This window comes from Coregonus clupeaformis, chromosome 13 (genome assembly GCF_020615455.1).
Source record: "Coregonus clupeaformis isolate EN_2021a chromosome 13, ASM2061545v1, whole genome shotgun sequence".
Classification (NCBI taxonomy): domain Eukaryota; kingdom Metazoa; phylum Chordata; class Actinopteri; order Salmoniformes; family Salmonidae; genus Coregonus; species Coregonus clupeaformis.
The window spans coordinates 26,492,183-26,513,610 of NC_059204.1; the positions used below are offsets into that span (position 1 = coordinate 26,492,183).

Genomic DNA, 21,428 nt, shown 5'->3' on the forward strand with positions numbered 1-21,428 from the left:
TACATTGTGTGAAGCAGGTCATTGCCTCCATAGCAACAGGAAGAGGCTCAGAGACTGTATAGCTAAAACACTTACTACACAGAAGCATAAAACCCACCCAAATGAGAACAGTGTATTATAATTCATCATTCATTTGGGCTGTGTTTACACAGCCACCCTAAGAACCCAATTCTGATGGGGTTTTTCCTGACTGTCCACACTCAGTTTTACATGTGACCCATATCAGATTTGTGCATTCACACTGATGTGGGAGAGGCTATAAGGACACTCTCCTGACCTGTAAAACGACTAACCAAAATCTAACTGACCCTTACCTTCACCAAACCGTTAACCCTACCGTTAACAAATTCTGAAATTAAATAATGTTTTGCAGGTCAGGAGTGTCCGTATAGCCTTTTCCCACTGATGTAGCCTCTGAAGTAGCACACAGATCCAATGCTAATTTCGGTCATTGTTTCTTTACATTTAGCTGTGGTTGTCGTGGTAATGGCAGGTCATGTGCAAAAAACTAAAAACAATTCAGAGCAAAAAAAAATCTAATCATCCAGACAGGTCACATATGAAACATCAGAATTATATCACGATTGAGATCCACATATGGATGTGGTATAAATCGAAAGTCAAAAGATCAGATTCAATGTGTTTTTTGTTTGCCGTTTACACATTAGGGAAAAACTCAGATGGGTATCAGATATATAAATAATTGACCCACGTTAAGCTCTGCCACCCTTGGTTACTGTTGCAACCTCAGACAACATTTTCCCAGGAAGTCCAACTCCCTTTCTAACCACTGGCGAAATCCCCTTGCAATGATTTCAAACTGTTTTTAATACACAACAATTAAATTAAAATCAGACAACCCCTGGCTAATCAGGAATCTCTTGGGTATGTTGTGATGGCCTGTCATTACAATTGCTTTACGGAAACCTGGTAAAATGATGTTTGTAGCACAGGAGGTTGGTGGCACTTTAATTGGGGAGGACAGGCTCGTGGTAATGGCTGCCGCGAATAAGTGGAACGGTATAAAATGCATTCCATTAGCGCCGTTCCAGCCATTATTATGAGCCGTCCTCCCCAAAGCAGCCTCCACTGGTTTGTAGCTAGTGTGGTTAGCCACTGAATGGCTCTGAATTCACTGTCAGCATGCAGTCAAAGCTACTAACCACTTTTGGAGTTAACTAGCAAGTGCTCTCAAATCATATCCTGATGTCGACAGCAGATGGGAGTTGTATTAATAACATGGATAACTTAGCTAGCTAACATACATTTATAGAAAACAAGTTATATTAAGTGGCTAGCTAGCTAGCTAGTGTTAGCAACGTTAGGTCGTCAATAGATGCGTTCACACTGCACCTTAGCCCTGGGCTATGGAAGATTTTAGCCCAAGGCTAAGAACAATGCAGTGTGAAAAGGCCTAGTGAGACAGAGCTAACCTTAGCTAGCCAACCAGTTGAGCTAGCAAACAATGTAACAAAAGTATAATTTCAGATTAGATTAATACTCCAACAAGCGCTGCATTTCAAGAACCACATTAGCAAGTACCTATGGTGCCCTGTTCAATTATTTAGCCATTTAAACATGTTTTTTTTTGTTCAACTTTTTACCACTCCCCTCACTCGCTTTCATGTGCCGCTACATCACAGCACCAATTTGCCTGGCTGAGGTATAGCTGCGGTCCCCAATGTAGAGTTTTCACCCCCGCCACACACACCCTCCTATTGTGCATCTCTGCCTGTGTGTGCTCCGTTGCTGTGACGTCTGTTGCACTGACAGCTTCTCCAACTCTCAGAATTTATGGGGAAAATTCGCTACATGCTATCAAAACCATGGAAACTCTCGGTGGCAAAACTCCAAAGGCAGCCTGAAATTAAAAGTAGCTAGACTTTGTTTTACCAATAAAAGTCACTGGAGGGGTAAAAAATAACAAATTGGCAACACTGGTCGGGCTCGACGACAGTTGCTATCCATTACTGCGATTGCGTGCCTAAAATTCTGGGATGGGGTTTAGCGAAGGGAAATTGTCAGAAGATCTGAATTGAGCTGTCTGTGGAAACGCAGCCTTATGATCCTCCATATAGTTCATCAAAAGGCAATAACTGGATAAACGCATGAATGCAAAACAAGACAAGCATCACAACTGTTAAAGTGATGTCTGAGTATTATGCTGACTGTGGATTAGAAGGTATATATTCTTGTGATCAAGACCAAAAAAAATGAGATTAAACAATGTATGGGTATCTCCTTCACTGACGAGACACGGACACAGTCCAGATTAGATTCAGTCTGCCAAAGGCCACGATAAACACCCTCCCACAAGTCTCACAGACAGAGACAGCAGAGAATTCAACTTCATCTGTTCTTAACGCTCATATTGCTTATGAAGGAGAAATGTCACAACATTTGATATGGCAAGGACAGCCTTTGTGATATGCCTATGTTCTGTGGAGCTGAAACATTCAGGTAACAAAGCCCATTTTACTGTTACAACTTTGTCTTAACACTACACTTGACTGATTTTGAATTTAGATTGGACAATAAAAATTTACATTTTGCAATAAAAAGTTAATGACAACAAACTGTTGACCCTCCCATCTCACAATGACAATACATGTTCTCAATATCAGACTGGTCCCTCCCTTCCTCTCAACCAACATTATGACTACTAGTTAGGCTGTATCAAGAGGAATCTGCACTTCCACTGGAAATACATACAGCTCCACCATCACTCTCATGCATCTGTCACACCCACAAAGACAGTCCAAACATTGTTAACGTAGACACCCACATTTATAGCTTTGCCCTCTGTGACGTAAATTAGAATACATTGTGCTTAGATTAATTTATATACCAGACAGTAAAGTATGTTATACAAATACAAATCTGTTTTATAATGTACATTCATTTAGTTAAATCTCTCAATATAATTTATATATCCTTTAATAAAATAGTCCTTTCCGAATATATTGAGTTAGTTACTTTCCCACTGCATTTCACCCAGTCCACATATCTGACCACTCCAGAAAAACCTGCATCTTTATCTCCATTTCAAGCGCCTCTAACGCCACATATCACAACCAAGGTCACTGGCTTAAGTTTTATTTGAACATATAAAATACTATCAAACTATTCTCAACAAATGTGGAACACTCCTATGGCTTTTATATGGTATATTGGCCCCCCTCCCACTGTCTAGAGGACTATCACACCAAAAGAGATGTATCTTTATAGGCATATAATAATGTTCTACATTCCAAATTGGGTAGGTTTGCTGCCATGTACTGCACATTTGTCCTGTGCCAATGTTGTAGTTACATGAATGGGTCATACAAGCATAGTGTATGCATTAAACACTTCGCTATACTGAAATGAATGTTGATTAAAATTCTATAGAAAATGCCTACAGACTACATGTGTAATATTTCCTCTACACTAACTCTTCCACATGATGGCAACATATCTACAGTCACTGTAACTGGTGAGTCTATTACATTTTTTAAAAGCAGTAGGTAAACATTGCGGTTATTACAGAATTAAATCTATAGTCGTTGATAATGTTACAAATGTAAAAGTAGTTGAGTCATATAGGGATGTTCTGGTTTCCATTTAACTGCACTTCATTGGCACAGGACACCATTAATGAGGGAGGCAACTATTTATTATTGTAAACTGTCTGTCAGTATAATCTCTTCTTCCTAGAGTTCAGTTATAAGAGTGGAGGGTCATATTCACAACCCCCCTTTTACCCTCATCACCCAGCCCTTCCCTACTCCAAGGCACTGCTTAAACTGTAAACATGGCAGTTTGGCTTACTAAGATAGGATCATTTCCATGACTGCCAGAGCTACTTGTGGAGTGTGTAAAAATGTGAAATATCAGTTACAATGTCACACAGCTGATATTCAATCCACTAGGCAAGGGGGAAACTAATCTAAGACTTGATACTGAATTGTGATACAAGATGAATTGCTCATATACAGTCATGGCCAAAATTGTTGGCACCCCTGAAATTTTTCCAGAAAATGAAGTATTTCTCACAGAAAAGTATTGAAATTACACATGTTTTGCTATGCACATGTTTATTTCCTTTGTGTGTATTGGAATAACACAAAAAAAAACAGGAAAAAAGCAAATTTGACATAATTTCACACAAAACTAAAAAAATGGGCCGGACAAAGTTATTGGCACCCTTTCAAAATTGTGGATAAATAAGTTTGTTCCAAGCATGTGATGCTCCTTTAAACTCACCTGGGGCAAGTAACAGGTGTGGGCAATCTAAAAATCACACCTGAAAGCAGATAAAAGGAGAGAAGTTGACTCAGTCTTTGCATTGTGTTTCTGTGTGTGCCACACTAAGCATGGAGAACAGAAAGAGGAAAAGAGAACTGTCTGAGGACTTGAGAACCAAAATTGTGGAAAAATATCAACAATCTCAAGGTTACAAGTCCATCTCCAGAGATCTAGATGTTCCTTTGTCCACAGTGCGCAACATGATCAAGAAGTTTGCAACCCATGGCACTGTAGCTAATCTCCCTGGACGTGGACGGAAGAGAAAAATTGATGAAAGGTTGCAACGCAGGATAGTCCGGATGGTGGATAAGCAGCCCCAAACAAGTTCCAAAGAAATTCAAGCTGTCCTGCAGGCTCAGGGTGCATCAGTGTCAGCGCGAACTATACGTCGAAATTTGAATGAAATGAAACGCTTATGGCAGGAGACCCAGGAGGACCCCACTGCTGACACAGAGACATAAAAAAGCAAGACTACAGTTTGCCAAAATGTACATGAGTAAGCCAAATTCCTTCTGGGAGAACGTCTTATGGACAGATGAGACCAAGATAGAGCTTTTTGGTAAAGCACATCGTTCTACTGTTTACCGAAAATGTAATGAAGCCTTCAAAGAAAAGAACACAGTACCTACAGTCAAATATGGTGGAGGTTCAAAGATGTTTTGGGGTTGTTTTGCTGCCTCTGGCACTGGGTGCCTTGACTGTGTGCAAGGCATCATGAAATCTGAGGATTACCAAAGGATTTTGGGTCGCAATGTAGGGCCCAGTGTCAGAAAGCTGGGTTTGCGTCCGAGATCATGGGTCTTCCAGCAGGACAATGACCCCAAACATACTTCAAAAAGCACCCAGAAATGGATGGCAACAAAGCGCTGGAGAGTTCTGAAGTGGCCAGCAATGAGTCCAGATCTTAATCCCATTGAACACCTGTGGAGAGATCTTAAAATTGCTGTTGGGAAAAGGCACCCATCCAATATGAGAGACCTGGAGCAGTTTGCAAAAGAAGAGTGGTCCAAAATTCCGGGTGAGAGGTGTAAGAAGCTTATTGATGGTTATAGGAAGCGACTGATTTCAGTTATTTTTTCCAAAGGGTGTGCAACTAAATATTAAGTTAAGGGTGCCAATCATTTTGTCCGGCCCATTTTTTGAGTTTTGTGTGAAATTATGTCAAATTTGCTTTTTTCCTGTTTTTTTTGTGTTATTCCAATACACACAAAGGAAATAAACATGTGCATAGCAAAACATGTGTAATTTCAATACTTTTCTGTGAGAAATACTTCATTTTCTGGAAAAATTTCAGGGGTGCCAACAATTTTGGCCATGACTGTATGTGAATGCAAGCATGCTCACACATATGAGTAGAATATAGACATTTTAAAATGTCCTAAAAGTGCTTTTATCCATTTACAATCGATTCTGTTCTGTACTCTCCATTTTAATATATATTTAAGGTTATAATATTTGCCTCTGTACTAAATATATTTATTATATATAGAATCCATTTAGGGTAAACTACATAAAATACCCACAGCTTAAGCATTTCCCCTGATGTCTAAAATAATCAAAGTAGATTCATAGTCTGTCCAGAGGAGTATTGGGAACTTTGGTAGGGAAAACAACAATACCAATATATTCAACAACTTGTTGCCTTATTGTTGTCTTACTACTAGTTTAGTATGATAAATAAAAGTGCCCAATGAGTTCGAGACCTCTGGTAAAGTATTGCAGAGCCAAAGACACAAAACTGGGCCTGCTAAAGCATCAGTCAGTGAAGTTCAATACTGGCTCAAGAACCACACAGCTATTGCTTGAAACCACAATAATAGTTGAGTATTATCCACTGCAGCCCCATCCATACAAACTCTCTCACACACGCACATGCATACAGCTTTGCATACAAAAACACACATACCCACATCCATACCAATGAACATAAAATACATTAAAAACTGAAGTTTCAGACAGATTGATCTAGTAAGAGAAAAGGGAACTATATTAAACTGGATAACACCCGCAAGATGAAAAACATCTGACTTCCATTATAATATTCTTACAACCACATCTCTATGTCCTCTTTATTACGGTCACTTCAAAGCCTTCATACTTCATCACCCCTCGACCCCCACATCTTAACAAGTCACCTCACTCCCTACCACTGGTACGTTTTACACACAACAAATTAACTAAACTCCCTTCTCCGAACAAGAACTACACTAGAACAGCATATATATTGCAATATAACGGCAATATAACAGTAGAGATAAATGTAAGAATACCAGTTAGGCTAATACCAAATACAGAAACCGTACAGATATCAAATCTTTGTAGCGATATTGTGTAAATTCATGACAAGAAAAAAAGGTAGAAATATCTAAAGTCAGTTAGAAAGCCTCCTAAACGGTGAGTAGGTCCCTCCCCGATATGTAACAAGGGTAGAATAAAGGAATAGAAGGTGTATAGCTAGAACACAGAGGTATGTTCCATTTAACTGCTCTGGATTTACTAGGGAATAGAATGATATTATGTTCACATCATAGATAGTCCATCTTTTTTAAACCTACTTCCAAAAAACATCAAAATAAGAAACATATTAAATCAAGTTTTAATCAAAACGACACATCTTATTTTTAAACGATAAGTTGAAAATGACGTCATAGGGTATCAGAAGCTTCTATGGTGAAGTGTTGCAACAATACTTCAAACCTCTAGGGTGTGCCAGGACAGTGTGTGTGTGTGTGTGTGTGTGTGTGTGTGTGTGTGTGTGTGTGTGTGTGTATATATACATATATATATATATATATATATATATATATATATATATACATACACACACACACACACACACACAGTGGGGAGAACACGTATTTGATACACTGCTGATTTTGCAGGTTTTTCCTACTTACAAAGCATGTAGAGGTCTGTAATTTTTATCATAGGTACACTTCAACTGTGAGAGACAGAATCTAAAACAAAAATCCAGAAAATCACATTGTATGATTTTTAAGTAATTAATTAAAGCCCCGAAACCTGAAGGATCTGGAGAAGGTTTGTATGGAGGAGTGGGCCAAAATCTCTGCTGCAGTGTGTGCAAACCTGGTCAAGACCTACAGGAAATGTATGATCTCTGTAATTGCAAACAAAGGTTTCTGTACCAAATATTAAGTTCTGCTTTTCTGATGTATCAAATACTTATGTCATGCAATAAAATGCAAATTAATTACTTAAAAATCATACAATGTGATTTTCTGGATTTTTGTTTTAGATTCCGTCTCTCACAGTTGAAGTGTACCTATGATAAAAATTACAGACCTCTACATGCTTTGTAAGTAGGAAAACCTGCAAAAACGGCAGTGTATCAAATACTTGTTCTCCCCACTGTGTGTGTATATACACATATATATATATCAGGTCCATGGCAACACCCCAAATGGAGGCGTAATATACACATCTGCCAGTGTCTTCAATTTACCATGTTCTCTTCCATTTGAAAATCTTAGATACTAGCTATTTACAATTCAATATTGACTTATATTGGTTAAATCCTGCCTTCTTCAAAACGTATTTCACCAGTAAGGAATGTTTTTAACATACCTCCAATAAGAAGGAACTACAGTAGTTACGACTAAACACAGGTCCACCAAGTGACTGAGGTACAATAATAAAGGAGAAGTATATACAGTACAGTAGAGATGATATTACATTATAATCCTGTGGTGATGTCTCATAGGTAGCTACCATTTCAGAGGGAGCTCAAATTTGTTCAGGGGAGTCAGCAGGTGAGATAGACTTTGTCGTGAAGAGTTTAGGCTGGAATGGATTTACAGTAGGCTTGTGTGTGCTGTATGTGTGTGTTGAGTCTGTGTTGAGTCTGTGACTGTGTGGTGTGTCCTTGTAAGTGGGGGGATTTGAGTGTCTTTAGCTTGGCCTGGAGATTTCCATACACTGACTATGGGACATGTTGTTTCACCAGTTCATGATGCAGTTCCTGTTCAGGGTCATGAAGTAGACCTGGCTGCTGCCTCCGGAGCGCACCGAAGCAAAGAACACCTGAGATGCAAGACAGAAAATTACAACCACACACATATAGATTGTGTACAAACAGGTGTGTGCATACCTGTTTGTGTGTGTGTGTGTGTGACCCACCTTGTCATTCCTCTCACAGAGGAACTTGAGCCTCTGGGCTCTCTTGTGCATGAAGACTCCATCCAAGTGGCCTGTCTCTACAGCACGGATCTCTATGGCCTTCTCTCCCCAACCCATGATCTGGTTAGAGCAGATATGGGCTGCACAGAGAGAAAGAGAGGGAGAGAACTCAGAACACGGCAACTTTAAGAGGAAGTGTGTGTGTGTGTGTGTATGCCTGTACACATGTGCCATACCAACGGAGGTGGGCATCTCGCCCCACTGCAGCACCACATCTTTGATGATGCGTCCGTAGGTGTTGACGTAGACGCCCTCGTCCTCGTAACACAGCAGCATCTCCATGCCGTCCGAGCTGGGCAGGAACACGATGGCATGGGGCATTATCTGGGACTGGATCTGGACACACACACACAGAGAGGAGAAGGAGTAGAATATTGTTTGACCTAACAGTTAAATGCACTGATTCTCGCTCTGAATAAGAGTGTCTGTGAAGCAGTGTTGTAGTCGAGTCACGAGTCCCTATGGCTAAGTCCGAGTCATAAATAGTGATGTCACGAGTCCCTATGGCTAAGTCCGAGTCACCAATAGTAGAGTCACGAGTCCCTATGGCTAAGTGAGTCGATGGCTAATTCGAGTCAAAGTCGAGCGAGTCCCTATGGCTGAGTCCGAGTCATAAATAGTGATGTCACGAGTCCCTATGGCTAAGTCCGAGTCACCAATAGTAGAGTCACGAGTCCCTATGGCTAAGTCCGAGTCACCAATAGTCGAGTCACGAGTCCCTATGGCTAATTCCGAGTCACCAATAGTCGAGTCACGAGTCCCTATGGCTAATTCCGAGTCACCAATAGTCGAGTCACTAGTCCCTATGGCTGAAGTCCGAGTCCCAGTGCTTGAGTCTAGGTCAAAGTGCTCAAGTCTGAATCACTGGGTCTGAGTTTTGAAGTTCAAAGTGGTTCCGGTCTTCTCTTCCATTTCTCTGTTACATATTTGACATTGCGCCACACTCTTTGCACCATCTGCTGAAAAATGTGGAAAGCAAAATTAATGATTCAGGGTTCTTTAGACATATTTGGTATTTTGGTTACTGCTGTTTTTTTGCACACTCGTACTGCCGTCTTGATGGCTCAATGCTCGTCTGTTGCTAGAGATTTGCGCCTCTATTGATTTGGCTCAGATTTAGTAGAATAAATCTTCCCAGCAACAACTAGTGGGGGGCTGGTGGGAAGATTTTAATGTGAGCATTGAAGTAACGCAAAGATTTACCTCCTGTTGCCCAATGGTCATAAATGGCTGCAATATGCAAGAGACTATGAAACAAATAAGTCATTCATTCACACGCTCACATTTTATTTTAATGTAATGTTCAATAGTTATGTCAAGTCAGTAATGGATGAATGTTCTCTAGACAGAATTGGCTATTGCTCTTGTCAGATTGACCAGACTATTATTTGCAATAATTGTAACAGGCTTTCAGCTACTTTTTTGTAAATCACCCACTGATATTTGTGTAGGTTCTTTATTGCAGAGTGAAAACGTCAGGCTTGTCAGAACCTGGCTATAGGATGCAGGGGGGAAAGTGGGAGGGTAGAGCGAGACGACAAATTCAAAGAGCCTACTTTTCTATACTCAAGGGGAGAGAGAGAAATATATAGACTGTTTTACTCTTAAATTCAATACTATGGTTTTCAATTTCGTAAAGTAGTTTGTGTTTCTTAACCAGGCAAAGCTAAATAGTAGACTGGTGACCGGTGGGTACGGGCACGCAACAGAGTCGTGTAGCCTATGATCGGAGGTGGAGACGGAGAAGAGCCTGCCTTGCCTGTCTGCCCACACTCATGGCTTGCGTCGCAGCAGCTCACCAGCTGATGTAGGCTGTGGCGCGTCCTTCCCACTGCTAGCGAACAGAACCCTCGCTGCTCTGCGCACACAGTTCTGCTAATATTCTGCTTATCATAGTAGCATACTCAGTCCAAGTGCAAATACAAGTCACAAGAAGGCGAGTCTGAGTCACCAATGGTTGAGTCACAAGTCATGAAAATCGGGACGAGTCCGAATCGAGTACTACAACACTGCTGTGAAGTGACTAAAATAAAATGTAAATCTAGCAAGAAGTGGGTGGAATCTGTGAGAACGTTTTTATATCAATACCTGTCAAGTTTGGGCATCTAATCAATAAAACTGATTATTATTCATGTTTTGTAGCTATTTTAGGTGTGAATGAATTCCCAAGTCTATTTGATTTGGAAGGATTTGTGGGGGCTTAAGGATATTCTGCCCCCATAGTTTCTGTCTGGCCCTGTTTATCTGTGTGTGTGTGTGGTGTTACATGAGGAACTTCTCCACCTACATGCACTGGGATGTAGATGTCATAGTTGTTCCCAGAGTCCACGTCGATGGCGTGGAAGCCAGCAATGGAGCCGTAGATGACCTTCAACCTCTGACCTTCCTCCACTGTGAGGTCTACCAACTGGGGCCTGTGGGGCAGGTCACCAAATGACTAGAGGAGAGGAGAGAGAGAGATGGGAGACGGAAAGAGAGAGGAGAAAGAGAGAGAACATAAGGGATTTTGAATGTTGTTCTGGTTGACAGGCTGTGGGAAATAGAACACCTGGCATTCAGAACAATGAGGAAGGAAAAGTGAGACCTACCTTGAAGGCCATGAATTTGTGATAAGGCTTGGGAGCCCAGGCATATACCTCCACAGCATTCTTCATAGCTATCACCAGGAACTTGATCCTCTCATATTTCACTAGACACAAACAACAAAGCGGGATTAGAGCCTTTATATTATGCTATAAATAATCACTGCCAAAAAGACAAAACCATGTGTAAATATACATTTTTGGAAAAACTGAATGCAATAACAGGTCACATCACTGTTACTCTTCTGTTTCCTTCCTCCCTTTACTCACCCACTTTGTAGTGCACACATCCCTCCATCTCCCCTACAGTGGTCCAGCCCTGCTTCTTCTCCACCTCCGGGTCATTGTGGAGGATCTTGTTCCTCAGCCAGGCCAGGTAGTACACACGCACCTTGTTCTTCTTACCTGGGGCGGACACACACACAGACAGAAAGTAAGAGGTTATACAGTGGATAAGAAAAGGGTCTGAGTAGCAACATATGGGGTTTGTGATGCACAGGTCCTTGTCCACGGGTGTATTCAGATAAGTGAAACGTTCAGAACGTTGCAGATAGAAAGGCAAAACGTAGAGCTAACCGATTCTATCTGAAGATTTTGAGACGATGCACTATCCTGAACAAACCCCAGATGAGCGCAGTGTGTGTAAAGTGCTGAGCAGTATTAATCACCTGATATGGTGATAAGCAGGTTCAGTCCCTCTAGGACATCCATTTGTTGGAACCTGCGGGAGTTGATGAGGGGGTAGACCTTCCCCTGACCACTACGGTCCAGCAGCTTCAGACCGTTCTCTGTCCCAACCAGCAGGTTCACACCTGGGAATCACACACATAGTTAGATACAAATATCCCCAAAATGCAATCAATCAGGACCTACAGGAAATTTGTAAAAGATGTCATACTCATGCTGGATGGAATAAAATGATTACAGTGTGGGCTATAGCTTAGACCAGCGTGCTGTCAGTCTCACCCCAGAGAGCAGCACATAGGATCTCAGAGTTGAACCTCTTCTTGTACTTGCGGATCTCAGGGGTGTCGCTGTGGGGGCGTGTGTTGGTGGGGTTCACATTCACCATGGAGCCTTTCCTCACCTCCATCTTCAGCTGCTCAAATCTGGAGCCCAGGCCTGGACACAGCAGGAGGGAGGCAGGGAAGCAGGCAGAGTTTAGAGGGAAGAGGAGAGAAATACAACCCATGTTTTTTATTCTACAAAAGCCCAAACTTCCTTAAGGGAATGATAATATTGAATCAAGCTACTGTGGGCAAATGCTGCCCTCCTGCTGTGAGACATTTCCATGACTCAGATTTACTAACAGCAGTAAAGTAAAAGATGCTGGATTGTGAGCCGAGTACTGAAGCTAGAGACTAGAATAGGGAAGTAGGGAAGTGAAGGTGTATAGGGGAACCTCATTTAACCTCTTGATAATGATACGTTCTGTCTGTACTTACTGCCCACAGAGATGGCATCCGCAGTGTCACCTGGTGGCTGGTACATGCCCAGGTCAACAAAGGTGGTGAAGGAGGACTTGCCACTTGACGCCTTGACTAGACCCCTAGACTGATACTGGGAGAAACAGGAAGAAGGGAGAGAATGGAGTTTGGGCAGAGAAACATGTACATGGAGACAGATGGATTGTACTTGTATTCAGGGTGACAGACAGTCAGAGAGACTCACATCATAGACAGAGTCTTTCCCAGGGGAGGAGTGGGAGGCTGAGTCAGTGGGGGAGTGGGAGGGCTGCACCACGTCAGGCAGGTTGGTGTATCCATTGTGGCTCCGCTTCTCTGGTGTCTGCCAGGCAACAGGGACAAACCAGTCACAATGGCCTAACACGACCCCCTACATTAGAGTAACCTGACCACCCACACACATTTACACAACTCCACACACATGCGTACATACGTGTTTAACACAGATGACTTCTCTCTAGTCCCGTAGGCTACTTCCTGAAAGACAGATAACTTACCCTCTGCACCAGCATGGTCTGGTCCCTGTAGACTCCAGCCTGCCCCTCCTCCCCTCCCTCGCCCTCCTCCTCATGAACAACCATGGTGTTGACCGAGTCAGTGTCTGCATCCCTGGGACTAAAGACAGACAGGAGAGGAAGTCAGGGAGGAAGAAACAGAGGAAAAGGACAGAACAGCGCACAGTGGAGGATATGCAATGGACAGGAAAATAAAACAAGGGAAGATCAGGGTGGTGGTAAAAAGAGGATAGAATGGCCTTTCAATGTCATTATTCCCACAAGAAGCGGTCTCTGTAAAAAGCCATTTATTTTTTCTCCTTTCGGTTTGTCAGTGTGTGTGTCTCCCACCCTGGTACTGACCGGTCTGTGGGGCTGTCCTCCTCATTCCCCTCTCCACTCTCACTCTCCTCACTGCTCTCACTGCCTTCTGAGGATGAGGAGTAGTCGTTGGCCTTCACCGGCGGTCTGGGCTGCTCCTCAGGACGCTCTTTAGCATACAGTCCATGGTCCTGAACACACACACACGGCACACAGACGACAGGTTTTGCCAGCATACTAGGACTATGACAGGCATGTGTAACTTAACACAGCGGCCTGACATTGAGAACGTAAAAACATGTGTATCACAGCACACACACAGATACTAACCTCTCCTATAGCTCTCTTGTAACTCTGTGCATTGGAAGAAGCAATAGACAAACAGGGAAGTGAGTGGTGTAAAAAGAAGAAAGTGCAGCGAATAGGATAGGAAAAAGAGAGAAACTGTTAGTGCAGGAGTCACTATCCAGAAAAAGATCAGTTGTATGGATTGGGGAGTGAGTGCAGAGGTTACAATAGTGCAGAATAGTCAGTGAAAAGAGAAAGATATATTTCTAAAAAAAAAAGTGTGTGAACAGCTGAGAAAAGGGAAGGGTGTGTAAAGTGCTGTCTGAATCCCTTTCATGCAGTGTTCATAGTGAGTGTGTTTTACAGGTGAGGGGTACTTACAGCAGGGCGACTGGGGCGGGACGAGGTGCGAGACTCCCCTGGCTTGTGCCCCATCATGCGCCCATCATGGCCTAGTATGGGGGAGTCTATTTTGGAGGAGCCTGAAACCAACATTCTGAATGTCACCATGGGGGCTTCCTAACATTATTGTTGGGGCTTGCTTCATTCCATAAGAGGGATCAACAGAAAGAGAGGGGATTAGCAGAGTCATAGAGAATGTGATAGACTCACTGAGTATCCGGTGCCTCTCCAGAGAGCCAGTCTGGGGTAGACTGGACACAAGGTTCATGCTATCTCCTCTCTCCCAACGGTCGTTGCGGCTGAGGTCTGGGTTGCTGTTACAAGGAAGAGATAAGATCAGTTATCAAGCCTCAGCAGTGAATATCATAACTTTGTCATGATCTACCATCATTCAAGTGTCATGATTGGAATCAGAATAGTCTTCTGACACACACGTTTAAATGTATCGCCAAATGAGCTCATGAGTGAGACAGGGAGTAAAACTGATTTTCTGTTCGGTGCGTTAGATTAGTATCAGCTGATTATTTTGACGAATCATGATTTCGTGGAGGTGTGGTTCAGTGGGGACACGTTTTAGCCTCAATTCTCTAATAAACATTGCTTACCCGCAAAATAGTTTCATCAAAAACCATCGCCAGATACCTCCATGTTAGCATGCAGCACATAAAATATTAATAAACATATGTGCACTTTCTGAAGAGAGAGGGAGGGACTGGGAACAGGCTTTGGCATAGGGAGGCACGGACTTCGCTAAGACAGATTGGAAAGTGTTTGCCGCCAAAACCTAAATCAAGTAGCGGGAGATTTGGTTCTAGGAGCCGGGATTAGAATGAGAGTAGCTTAGATGTGTCCGTCTGAGTTACCTGGCTCTGACTGGATGCCTGATGCCAGAGGAGAGGTTGGTGTTGAGAGCTGTGGCAATGGAGGCTGTCCTCTGGGGAATCTGCGAAAGATAGTGATATCCGACATTACTAAATACACTACATGACCAAAAGTATGTGGACACCTGCTCGTCAAACATCTTTTTCCAAAATCATGGGCATTAATATGGACTTGGTCCCCCCTTTGCTGCTATAACAGCCTCCACTCTTCTGGGAAGGCTTTCCAGTAGATGTTGCTTCGGGGACTTGCTTCCATTCAGCCACAAGAACCTTAGTGAGGTCAGGCACTGATGTTGGGCGATTAGGTCTGGCTCGCAGTCGGCGTTCCAATTGAACCCAAAGGTGTTCGATGGGGTTGAGGTCAGGGCTCTGTGCAGGCCAGTCAAGTTCTTCCACACCGACCTCGACAAACCATTTCTGTATGGACCTCGCTTTGTGCACGGGGGCATTGTCATGCTGAAACAGGGAAGGGCCTTCCCCAAACTGTTGCCACAAAGTCGGAAGCACAGAATCGTCTAGAATGTCTTTGTATGCTGTAGCGTTAACATTTCCCTTCACTGGAACTAAGGGGCCTAGCCAAAGCATAAAATACAGCCCCAGACCATTATTCCTCCTCCACCAAACTACTTTACAGTTGGCACTCTCCATTGGGGCAGGTAGCGTTCTCCTGGCATCCGCCAAACCCAGATTCGGCCGTTGAACTGCCAGATGGTAAAGCGTGATTCATCACTCCAGAAAACACGTTTCCACTGCTCCAGAGTCCAATGGCGGCGAGTTTTACACCACTCCAGCCGACACTTGGCATTGCGCATGGTGATCTTAGGCTTGTGTGCGGCTGCTCGGCCATGGAAACCCATTTCATGAAGCTCCCGACTAACAGTTATTGTGCTGACGTTGCTACCAGAAGCAGTTTGGAACTTGGTAGTAAGTGTTGCAACTGAGGACAGACAATTTTTATGCGCTTCAGCACTCAGCGGTCCCATTCTGTGAGCTTGTGTGGCCTACAACTTCGCGGCTGAGCCGTTGTTGCGCCTAGATGTTTCCACTTAACAGCACTTACAGTTGACCGGGGCAGCTCTAGCAGGGCAGAAATTTGACAAATTGACTTGTTGGAAAGGTGGCATCCTATGACGGTGCCACGTTGAAAGTCACTGAGCTCTTCAGTAAGGCCATTCTACTGCCAATGTTTGGCTATGGAGATTGCATGGCTGTGTGCTCAATTGTATACACCGGTCAGCAAAGGGTGTGGCTGAAATAGCCAAATCCACTAATTTTAAGGGATGTCCACATATTTTTGTATATATATCTTAAAGACTAAAACCCAGCAGGTGGCCTCTCACCTTTGGCGGCTGTTCGATCTCTGGCAGGCGGATCCAGGGGCCGCGGTCCTCCCTTTTGCGAGGCTGTGGGGCGGGGCTCTCGGAGGTGGGGTCAGAGTTCTGTCGGACCAGCTCCCTGGAGTGGACGGGGCGGGGGGTGGGGGAGGGATCCTGGGTGGGGAAGGCGGACATGGTCTTAGTGGGCTGGTCACACAGGGACTGGGAGCGGGGGACAGGGGCAGCGTAGGGCTTGAGCGGGACCAAGTGGGCCATCTGGAACTGAAGGGGGGCAGCAGTGAGGGAGGAGGGAACGGAGGAGGTGAATATGGCAGTGGAGGAGAGGGCAGGGTCGGCAGTGAGAGCAAGCAGAATAGAGTGAGATAGGAGGGAGGATTGTGCGGGGAATAAATTAGGGCAATAAGACAATATGAAAGCAATAAGAAGGGAAGAGGGTGGGTCCAGGAGGAGGAGAGGGGAGAAAAGGAAGGAAAATAAGATTGGAAATAAATAAAGGTAAAATAAACATTATTAGACAGTCCAAGGAAAAAGACATGGGGAAGAATAGAACATCTCATTTTTCTCTCAACTTTGACACATTGTAGCCTCCACTGTGATAAACCAGTATTTCAACATGTCTACACTATATTGTAACAAGGGGAAACATATTAATAAAGTACACACAAATATATTCTCAGATGAACATAAACGCCAACACACACACACACACACACACCTTGCCCTGCCCCCCCTGAGGTTCAACAGGCCGCTGCATAGGCGGGGTCTGAGCAGCCTGGCCCCCTCCGGATTGGCTGATGGAGTCGGAGCGTGATTGGATGGCAGTGTCAGAGACAGTGGTGCAGATTTTGGGGGAGCCCTGCCTGTTGAGCTTACTGCGCTCCTCCACCTGAGACAGAGGGAGAGAGGAAAATGGAGGGAAAGAAGGGGAGAAGAGATGGGGGAGAGGGAGGGAGGAAGCACATCACAGATATGTCAAATCAGACTAACTTACAGGAAAAAAGATGACACCTAAGGTGATACTGCATAACTGCTTGATGCTAGCTTGTTACAGGGTAATTGCTAAATATATTCCTCTGGTAGTACTCTATATTACTCTAGGTTATAAAACCCTATTTAATGAAAGGTGTGGTCCCTAGGGTTATTTAATGTGAAGTAAGAGCACGTTCCACTGTTCATGTCTGTGTGGCATTATTGTACCTCTCTGGCCCAGGCAGGCTTATTGTTGGGCTCCACGTTCTTGCTGTAGTGGTAGAGGGGCTGGGGCTTCTTGTCCTGTTGCTGCTGCTGCAGGGACACCAGGTAGGCATGCTCCTGCTGCAGCTGCCTCTGCAGACGCTCCGACTGCCTCTGCTCTTCCAGCTGCTTACGCTTGTACTCCTGCACAAACACCATGATACGGTCAAAGCACACTTTTGTAGGACTGAGCAGGGCTAGTACACAATATACATCCCTTTGACATGCCCCCAAAACAGACACAATCCTACATACAAAGATGGGGACATCATGCAGGGTATACATAGACAAGGGCCTTATTCTCAGGGTTCTCTCAATGATTCTCCAGTTCTCTCAATACATTATTTCGTAAAGTAAGGAGCAAAATACAGTGCGTTAGTGCAAACCATCAAACTGGCGTGTTTGATGCCTCTAGTGGCGAGAGGTGTGAAGTGCCAGTAGGAGGAGGAAGAGGGTAAGCAGTATGCACTGCAGGCAGAGGTAGGGGTAGACTAGGGCTGAGGAGAGGAGGTGACTGCAGGATAAAGGAAGGAAGAGAGTTACCATGAGCAGTGCCTGCTCCTGAAGCAGCTGCTGCTGAAGGATTTCTAACTGCCGCTGTTCCTCCTCTAACTTATGTCTTATGAACTCCTGAAGAGAGGTGGAGGAGGGGTGAAGAGGGAAAGGAAAGACAATGGAGAAGAAGAGGATAGATATAAATAGACCACGATGTAGGGGGGAATTATGACTGTCATACACTAGTTAGTACACAGCCCTAGTGATTTGTCAAGGCTTTAAAGTTCTACAGGTAAACTAAAAGCTACTGCAAACGGTATTCGTTTTTACAGTTAGACTGTTTGACTCTACAATACAAATCCATATAAATTGCATCACTTCTTCATTTAGGACTCGATGCAGGTTAGTTATCGTGAAGAAACGGGCAATGGTAGGAGAGTTAAACGGTTTATGGAGAAAAGGAGAATTGATTATAAAACGTAGGTTGACTGTGATATAATGCCAGTCACAGTGTTACTAAGGTAGAGCGGAAACGAAGCAAAAGAGAGACGCAGAAACTGAGCTCACCCACAGAAAACTCATCTCTGTATAAATACACTAATTTAGATCACTGCTGCCATGGCAACCAGCTCACAGACATTCCACAGCCAGAGTGGCTTGCAGTAGCCTGCAGAGTAGGCTTCGCCCACACCTCTCCTCAATTGGCTGATTGTGCTCCTGAGCTTCTCGTGGTTGGTTACCTGCTCCCTTTCGGCCAGCCTCCTATCCTCCTCCCTCCTTATATCGTCAAGTCTCCGATGGGGGCCCTTTTCTTGCTGTCTCACCATCTCTCGCTCTTTTCTCTGTTGCTGAGAGGGAGAGGGATGACAGGAGAGAGAGGGAGAGAAATGAGTAGAGGCCACTTTTGCACATTAGGTTGTGGTTAGAATGGATGCCTTTCTTTTGCATAAACCGTTAGTTTTTTTCCTCCACTGGGAGAGGAAATAAAAGGTGTGAGAGAGAGCAAGCGAGAGAGAAAGAGAACGGAAGGAGGAGGAAGGAGATGTTGGTCGTGAGTCACACATGTACTGCCAGCCACTGCAGCCCTGCTCCTTCTCTGAGACTGACCTGCTCCCTGATTCAAACACTTGGCCAGTTGTTTTTTTAACCCTTTAACTGTCTCTTATAAAACATTAAAAAATAATAATAATAAAAAAAATATATATATATATATTTTTGTATTATTAAAAACTTAAATTCCTACTACTAAGAACTCAAATAGGAACTTTCAATATTATTTTTTTCAACTTGATGTGCAACAGAGCTCTACCAGGCTGTTGAGAAGTCGAAATACGGCCATACCAGCAATGCCATAGATGCGGTAAATGGCTGCTAAACGCTGACTCTGGTTCATATAAGCTAGTTAGCATACAGAAGTTAGTCACTTTTTTGGTTAATACATGATTCCATGTGTTATTTCATAGTTTTGATGTCTTCACTATTATTCTACAAATGTCGAAAATAGTAAAAATAAAATAAAAACCCTGGAATGAATAGGTGTCTCCAAACTTTTGACTGGTACTGTATACATACAGTTGAAGTCGGAAGTTTACATACACCTTAGCCAAATACATTTAAACTCAGTTTTTCACAATTCCTGATATTTAATCCTAGTAAAAAGTCCCTGTCTTAGGTCAGTTAGGATCACCACTTTATTTTAAGAATGTGAAATGTCAGAATAATAGTAGAGAGAATGATTTATTTCAGCTTTTATTTATTTCATCACATTCCCAGTGGGTCAGAAGTTTACATACACTCAATTTGGTATCATTGCCTTTAAATTGTTTAACTTGGGTCAAACGTTTCGGGTAGCCTTCCACAAGCTTCCCACAATAAGTTGGGTGAATTTTGGCCCATTCCTCCTGACAGAGCTGGTGTAACTGAGTCAGGTTTGTAGGCCTCCTTGCTCGGATTGAGGTCAGGGCTTTGTGATGGCCACTCCAATACCTTTACTTTGTTGTCCTTAAGCTATTTTGCCACAACTTTGGAAGTATGCTTGGGGTCATTGTCCATTTGGAAGACCCATTTGCGACCAAGCATTAACTTCCTGACTGATGTCTTGCGATGTTGCTTCAACATATCCACATAATTTTCCTTCCTCATGATGCCATCTATTTTGTGAAGTGCACCAGTCCCTCCTGCAGCAAAGCACCCCCACAGCATGATGCTGCCACCCTCGTGCTTCACGGTTGGGATGGTGTTCTTCGGCTTGCAAGTACCCCCTTTTTCCTCCAAACATAACGATGGTCATTATGGCCAAACAGTTCTATTTCTGTTTCATCAGACCAGAAGACATTTATCCAAAAAGTACGATCTTTGTCCCCATGTGCAGTTGCAAACCGTAGTCTGGCTTTTTTATGGCGGTTTTGGAACAGTGGCTTCATCCTTGCTGAGCGGCCTTTCAGGTTATGTCAATATAGGACTTGTTTTACTGTGGATATAGATACTTTTGTACATGTTTCCTCCAGCATCTTCACAAGATCCTTTGCTGTTGTTCTGGGATTGATTTGCAATTTTCGCACCAAAGTACGTTCATTTCTAGGAGACAGAACGCGTCTCCTTCCTGAGCGGTATAACGGCTGCGTGGTCTCATGGTGTTTATACTTGCGTACTATTGTTTGTACAGATGAACGGGGTACCTTCAGGCATTTGGAAATTGCTCCCAAGGATGAACCAGACTTGTGGAGGTCTACAATTTTTTTTCTGAGGTCTTGGCTGATTTCTTTTGATTTTCCCATGGTGTCAAGCAAAGAGGCACTGAGTTTGAAGGTAGGCCTTGAAATACATCCACAGGTACACCTCCAATTGACTCAAATGATGTCAATTAGCCTGTCAGAAGCTTCTAAAGCCATGACATAATTTTCTGGAATTTTCCAAGCTGTTTAAAAGGCACAGTCAACTTAGTGTATGTAAACTTATGACCCACTAGAATTGTGATACTGTGAATTATAAGTGAAATATTCTGTCTGTAAACAATTGTTGGAAAAATTACTTTTGTCATAAACAAAGTAGATATCCTAACCAACTTGCCAAAACTATAGTTTGTTAACAAGACATTTCTGGAGTGGTTGAAAAACGAGTTTTAATGACTCCAACCTAAGTGTATGTAAACTTCCGACTTCAACTGTACATAGAGAGATTTTTGGTTCCAACCGCCATGTCTTTGTGAGATGCAGAGTAGGTGAACGGATGATCTCCACATGTGTGGTTCCCACAGTGAAGCATGAAGGCACACTAAACTAGCATGGCTACCACAGCATTCTGCAGTGATGTGCCATCCCATCTGGTTTGCGCTTAGTGGGACTATCATTTGTTTTTCAACAGGACAATGACCCAACACACCTCCAGGCTCTGTAAGGGCTATTTTACCAAGAAGGAGAGTGATGGATTGCTGCATCAGATGACC

The 21,428-nt window shown here is 43.4% G+C and overlaps 1 protein-coding gene across 5 annotated transcripts in view; it reads right to left on the reverse strand.

Annotated features, from left to right (window-relative positions):
• Positions 1-7,613: 7,613 nt before the first annotated feature.
• LOC121579831 (misshapen-like kinase 1) overlaps positions 7,614-21,428 on the reverse strand; it is a 47,274-nt gene continuing 33,459 nt past the window's right edge. The window contains exons 12-32 of one of the 5 annotated variants that reach the window (XM_041894752.2): positions 18,724-18,831; positions 18,032-18,118; positions 17,453-17,632; positions 16,971-17,141; positions 16,259-16,408; positions 14,901-14,980; positions 14,248-14,351; positions 14,017-14,117; positions 13,678-13,701; positions 13,390-13,538; positions 13,030-13,147; positions 12,738-12,854; positions 12,512-12,626; positions 12,033-12,188; positions 11,735-11,878; positions 11,337-11,471; positions 11,073-11,173; positions 10,772-10,921; positions 8,661-8,820; positions 8,425-8,564; positions 7,614-8,328 (exon numbers count right to left, since the gene is read on the reverse strand). In XM_041894752.2, the coding sequence (XP_041750686.2) occupies positions 8,245-8,328; positions 8,425-8,564; positions 8,661-8,820; positions 10,772-10,921; positions 11,073-11,173; positions 11,337-11,471; positions 11,735-11,878; positions 12,033-12,188; positions 12,512-12,626; positions 12,738-12,854; positions 13,030-13,147; positions 13,390-13,538; positions 13,678-13,701; positions 14,017-14,117; positions 14,248-14,351; positions 14,901-14,980; positions 16,259-16,408; positions 16,971-17,141; positions 17,453-17,632; positions 18,032-18,118; positions 18,724-18,831 (2,574 nt within the window). In that variant the 3' untranslated portion in view covers positions 7,614-8,244. Of the gene's footprint in view, positions 8,329-8,424; positions 8,565-8,660; positions 8,821-10,771; positions 10,922-11,072; positions 11,174-11,336; positions 11,472-11,734; positions 11,879-12,032; positions 12,189-12,511; positions 12,627-12,737; positions 12,855-13,029; positions 13,148-13,389; positions 13,539-13,677; positions 13,702-14,016; positions 14,118-14,247; positions 14,352-14,900; positions 14,981-16,258; positions 16,517-16,970; positions 17,142-17,443; positions 17,633-18,031; positions 18,119-18,723; positions 18,832-21,428 lie in introns of those variants that run through there. The other 4 variants (XM_041894751.2, XM_041894753.2, XM_041894755.2 and 1 more) reach the window with 4 other exon arrangements.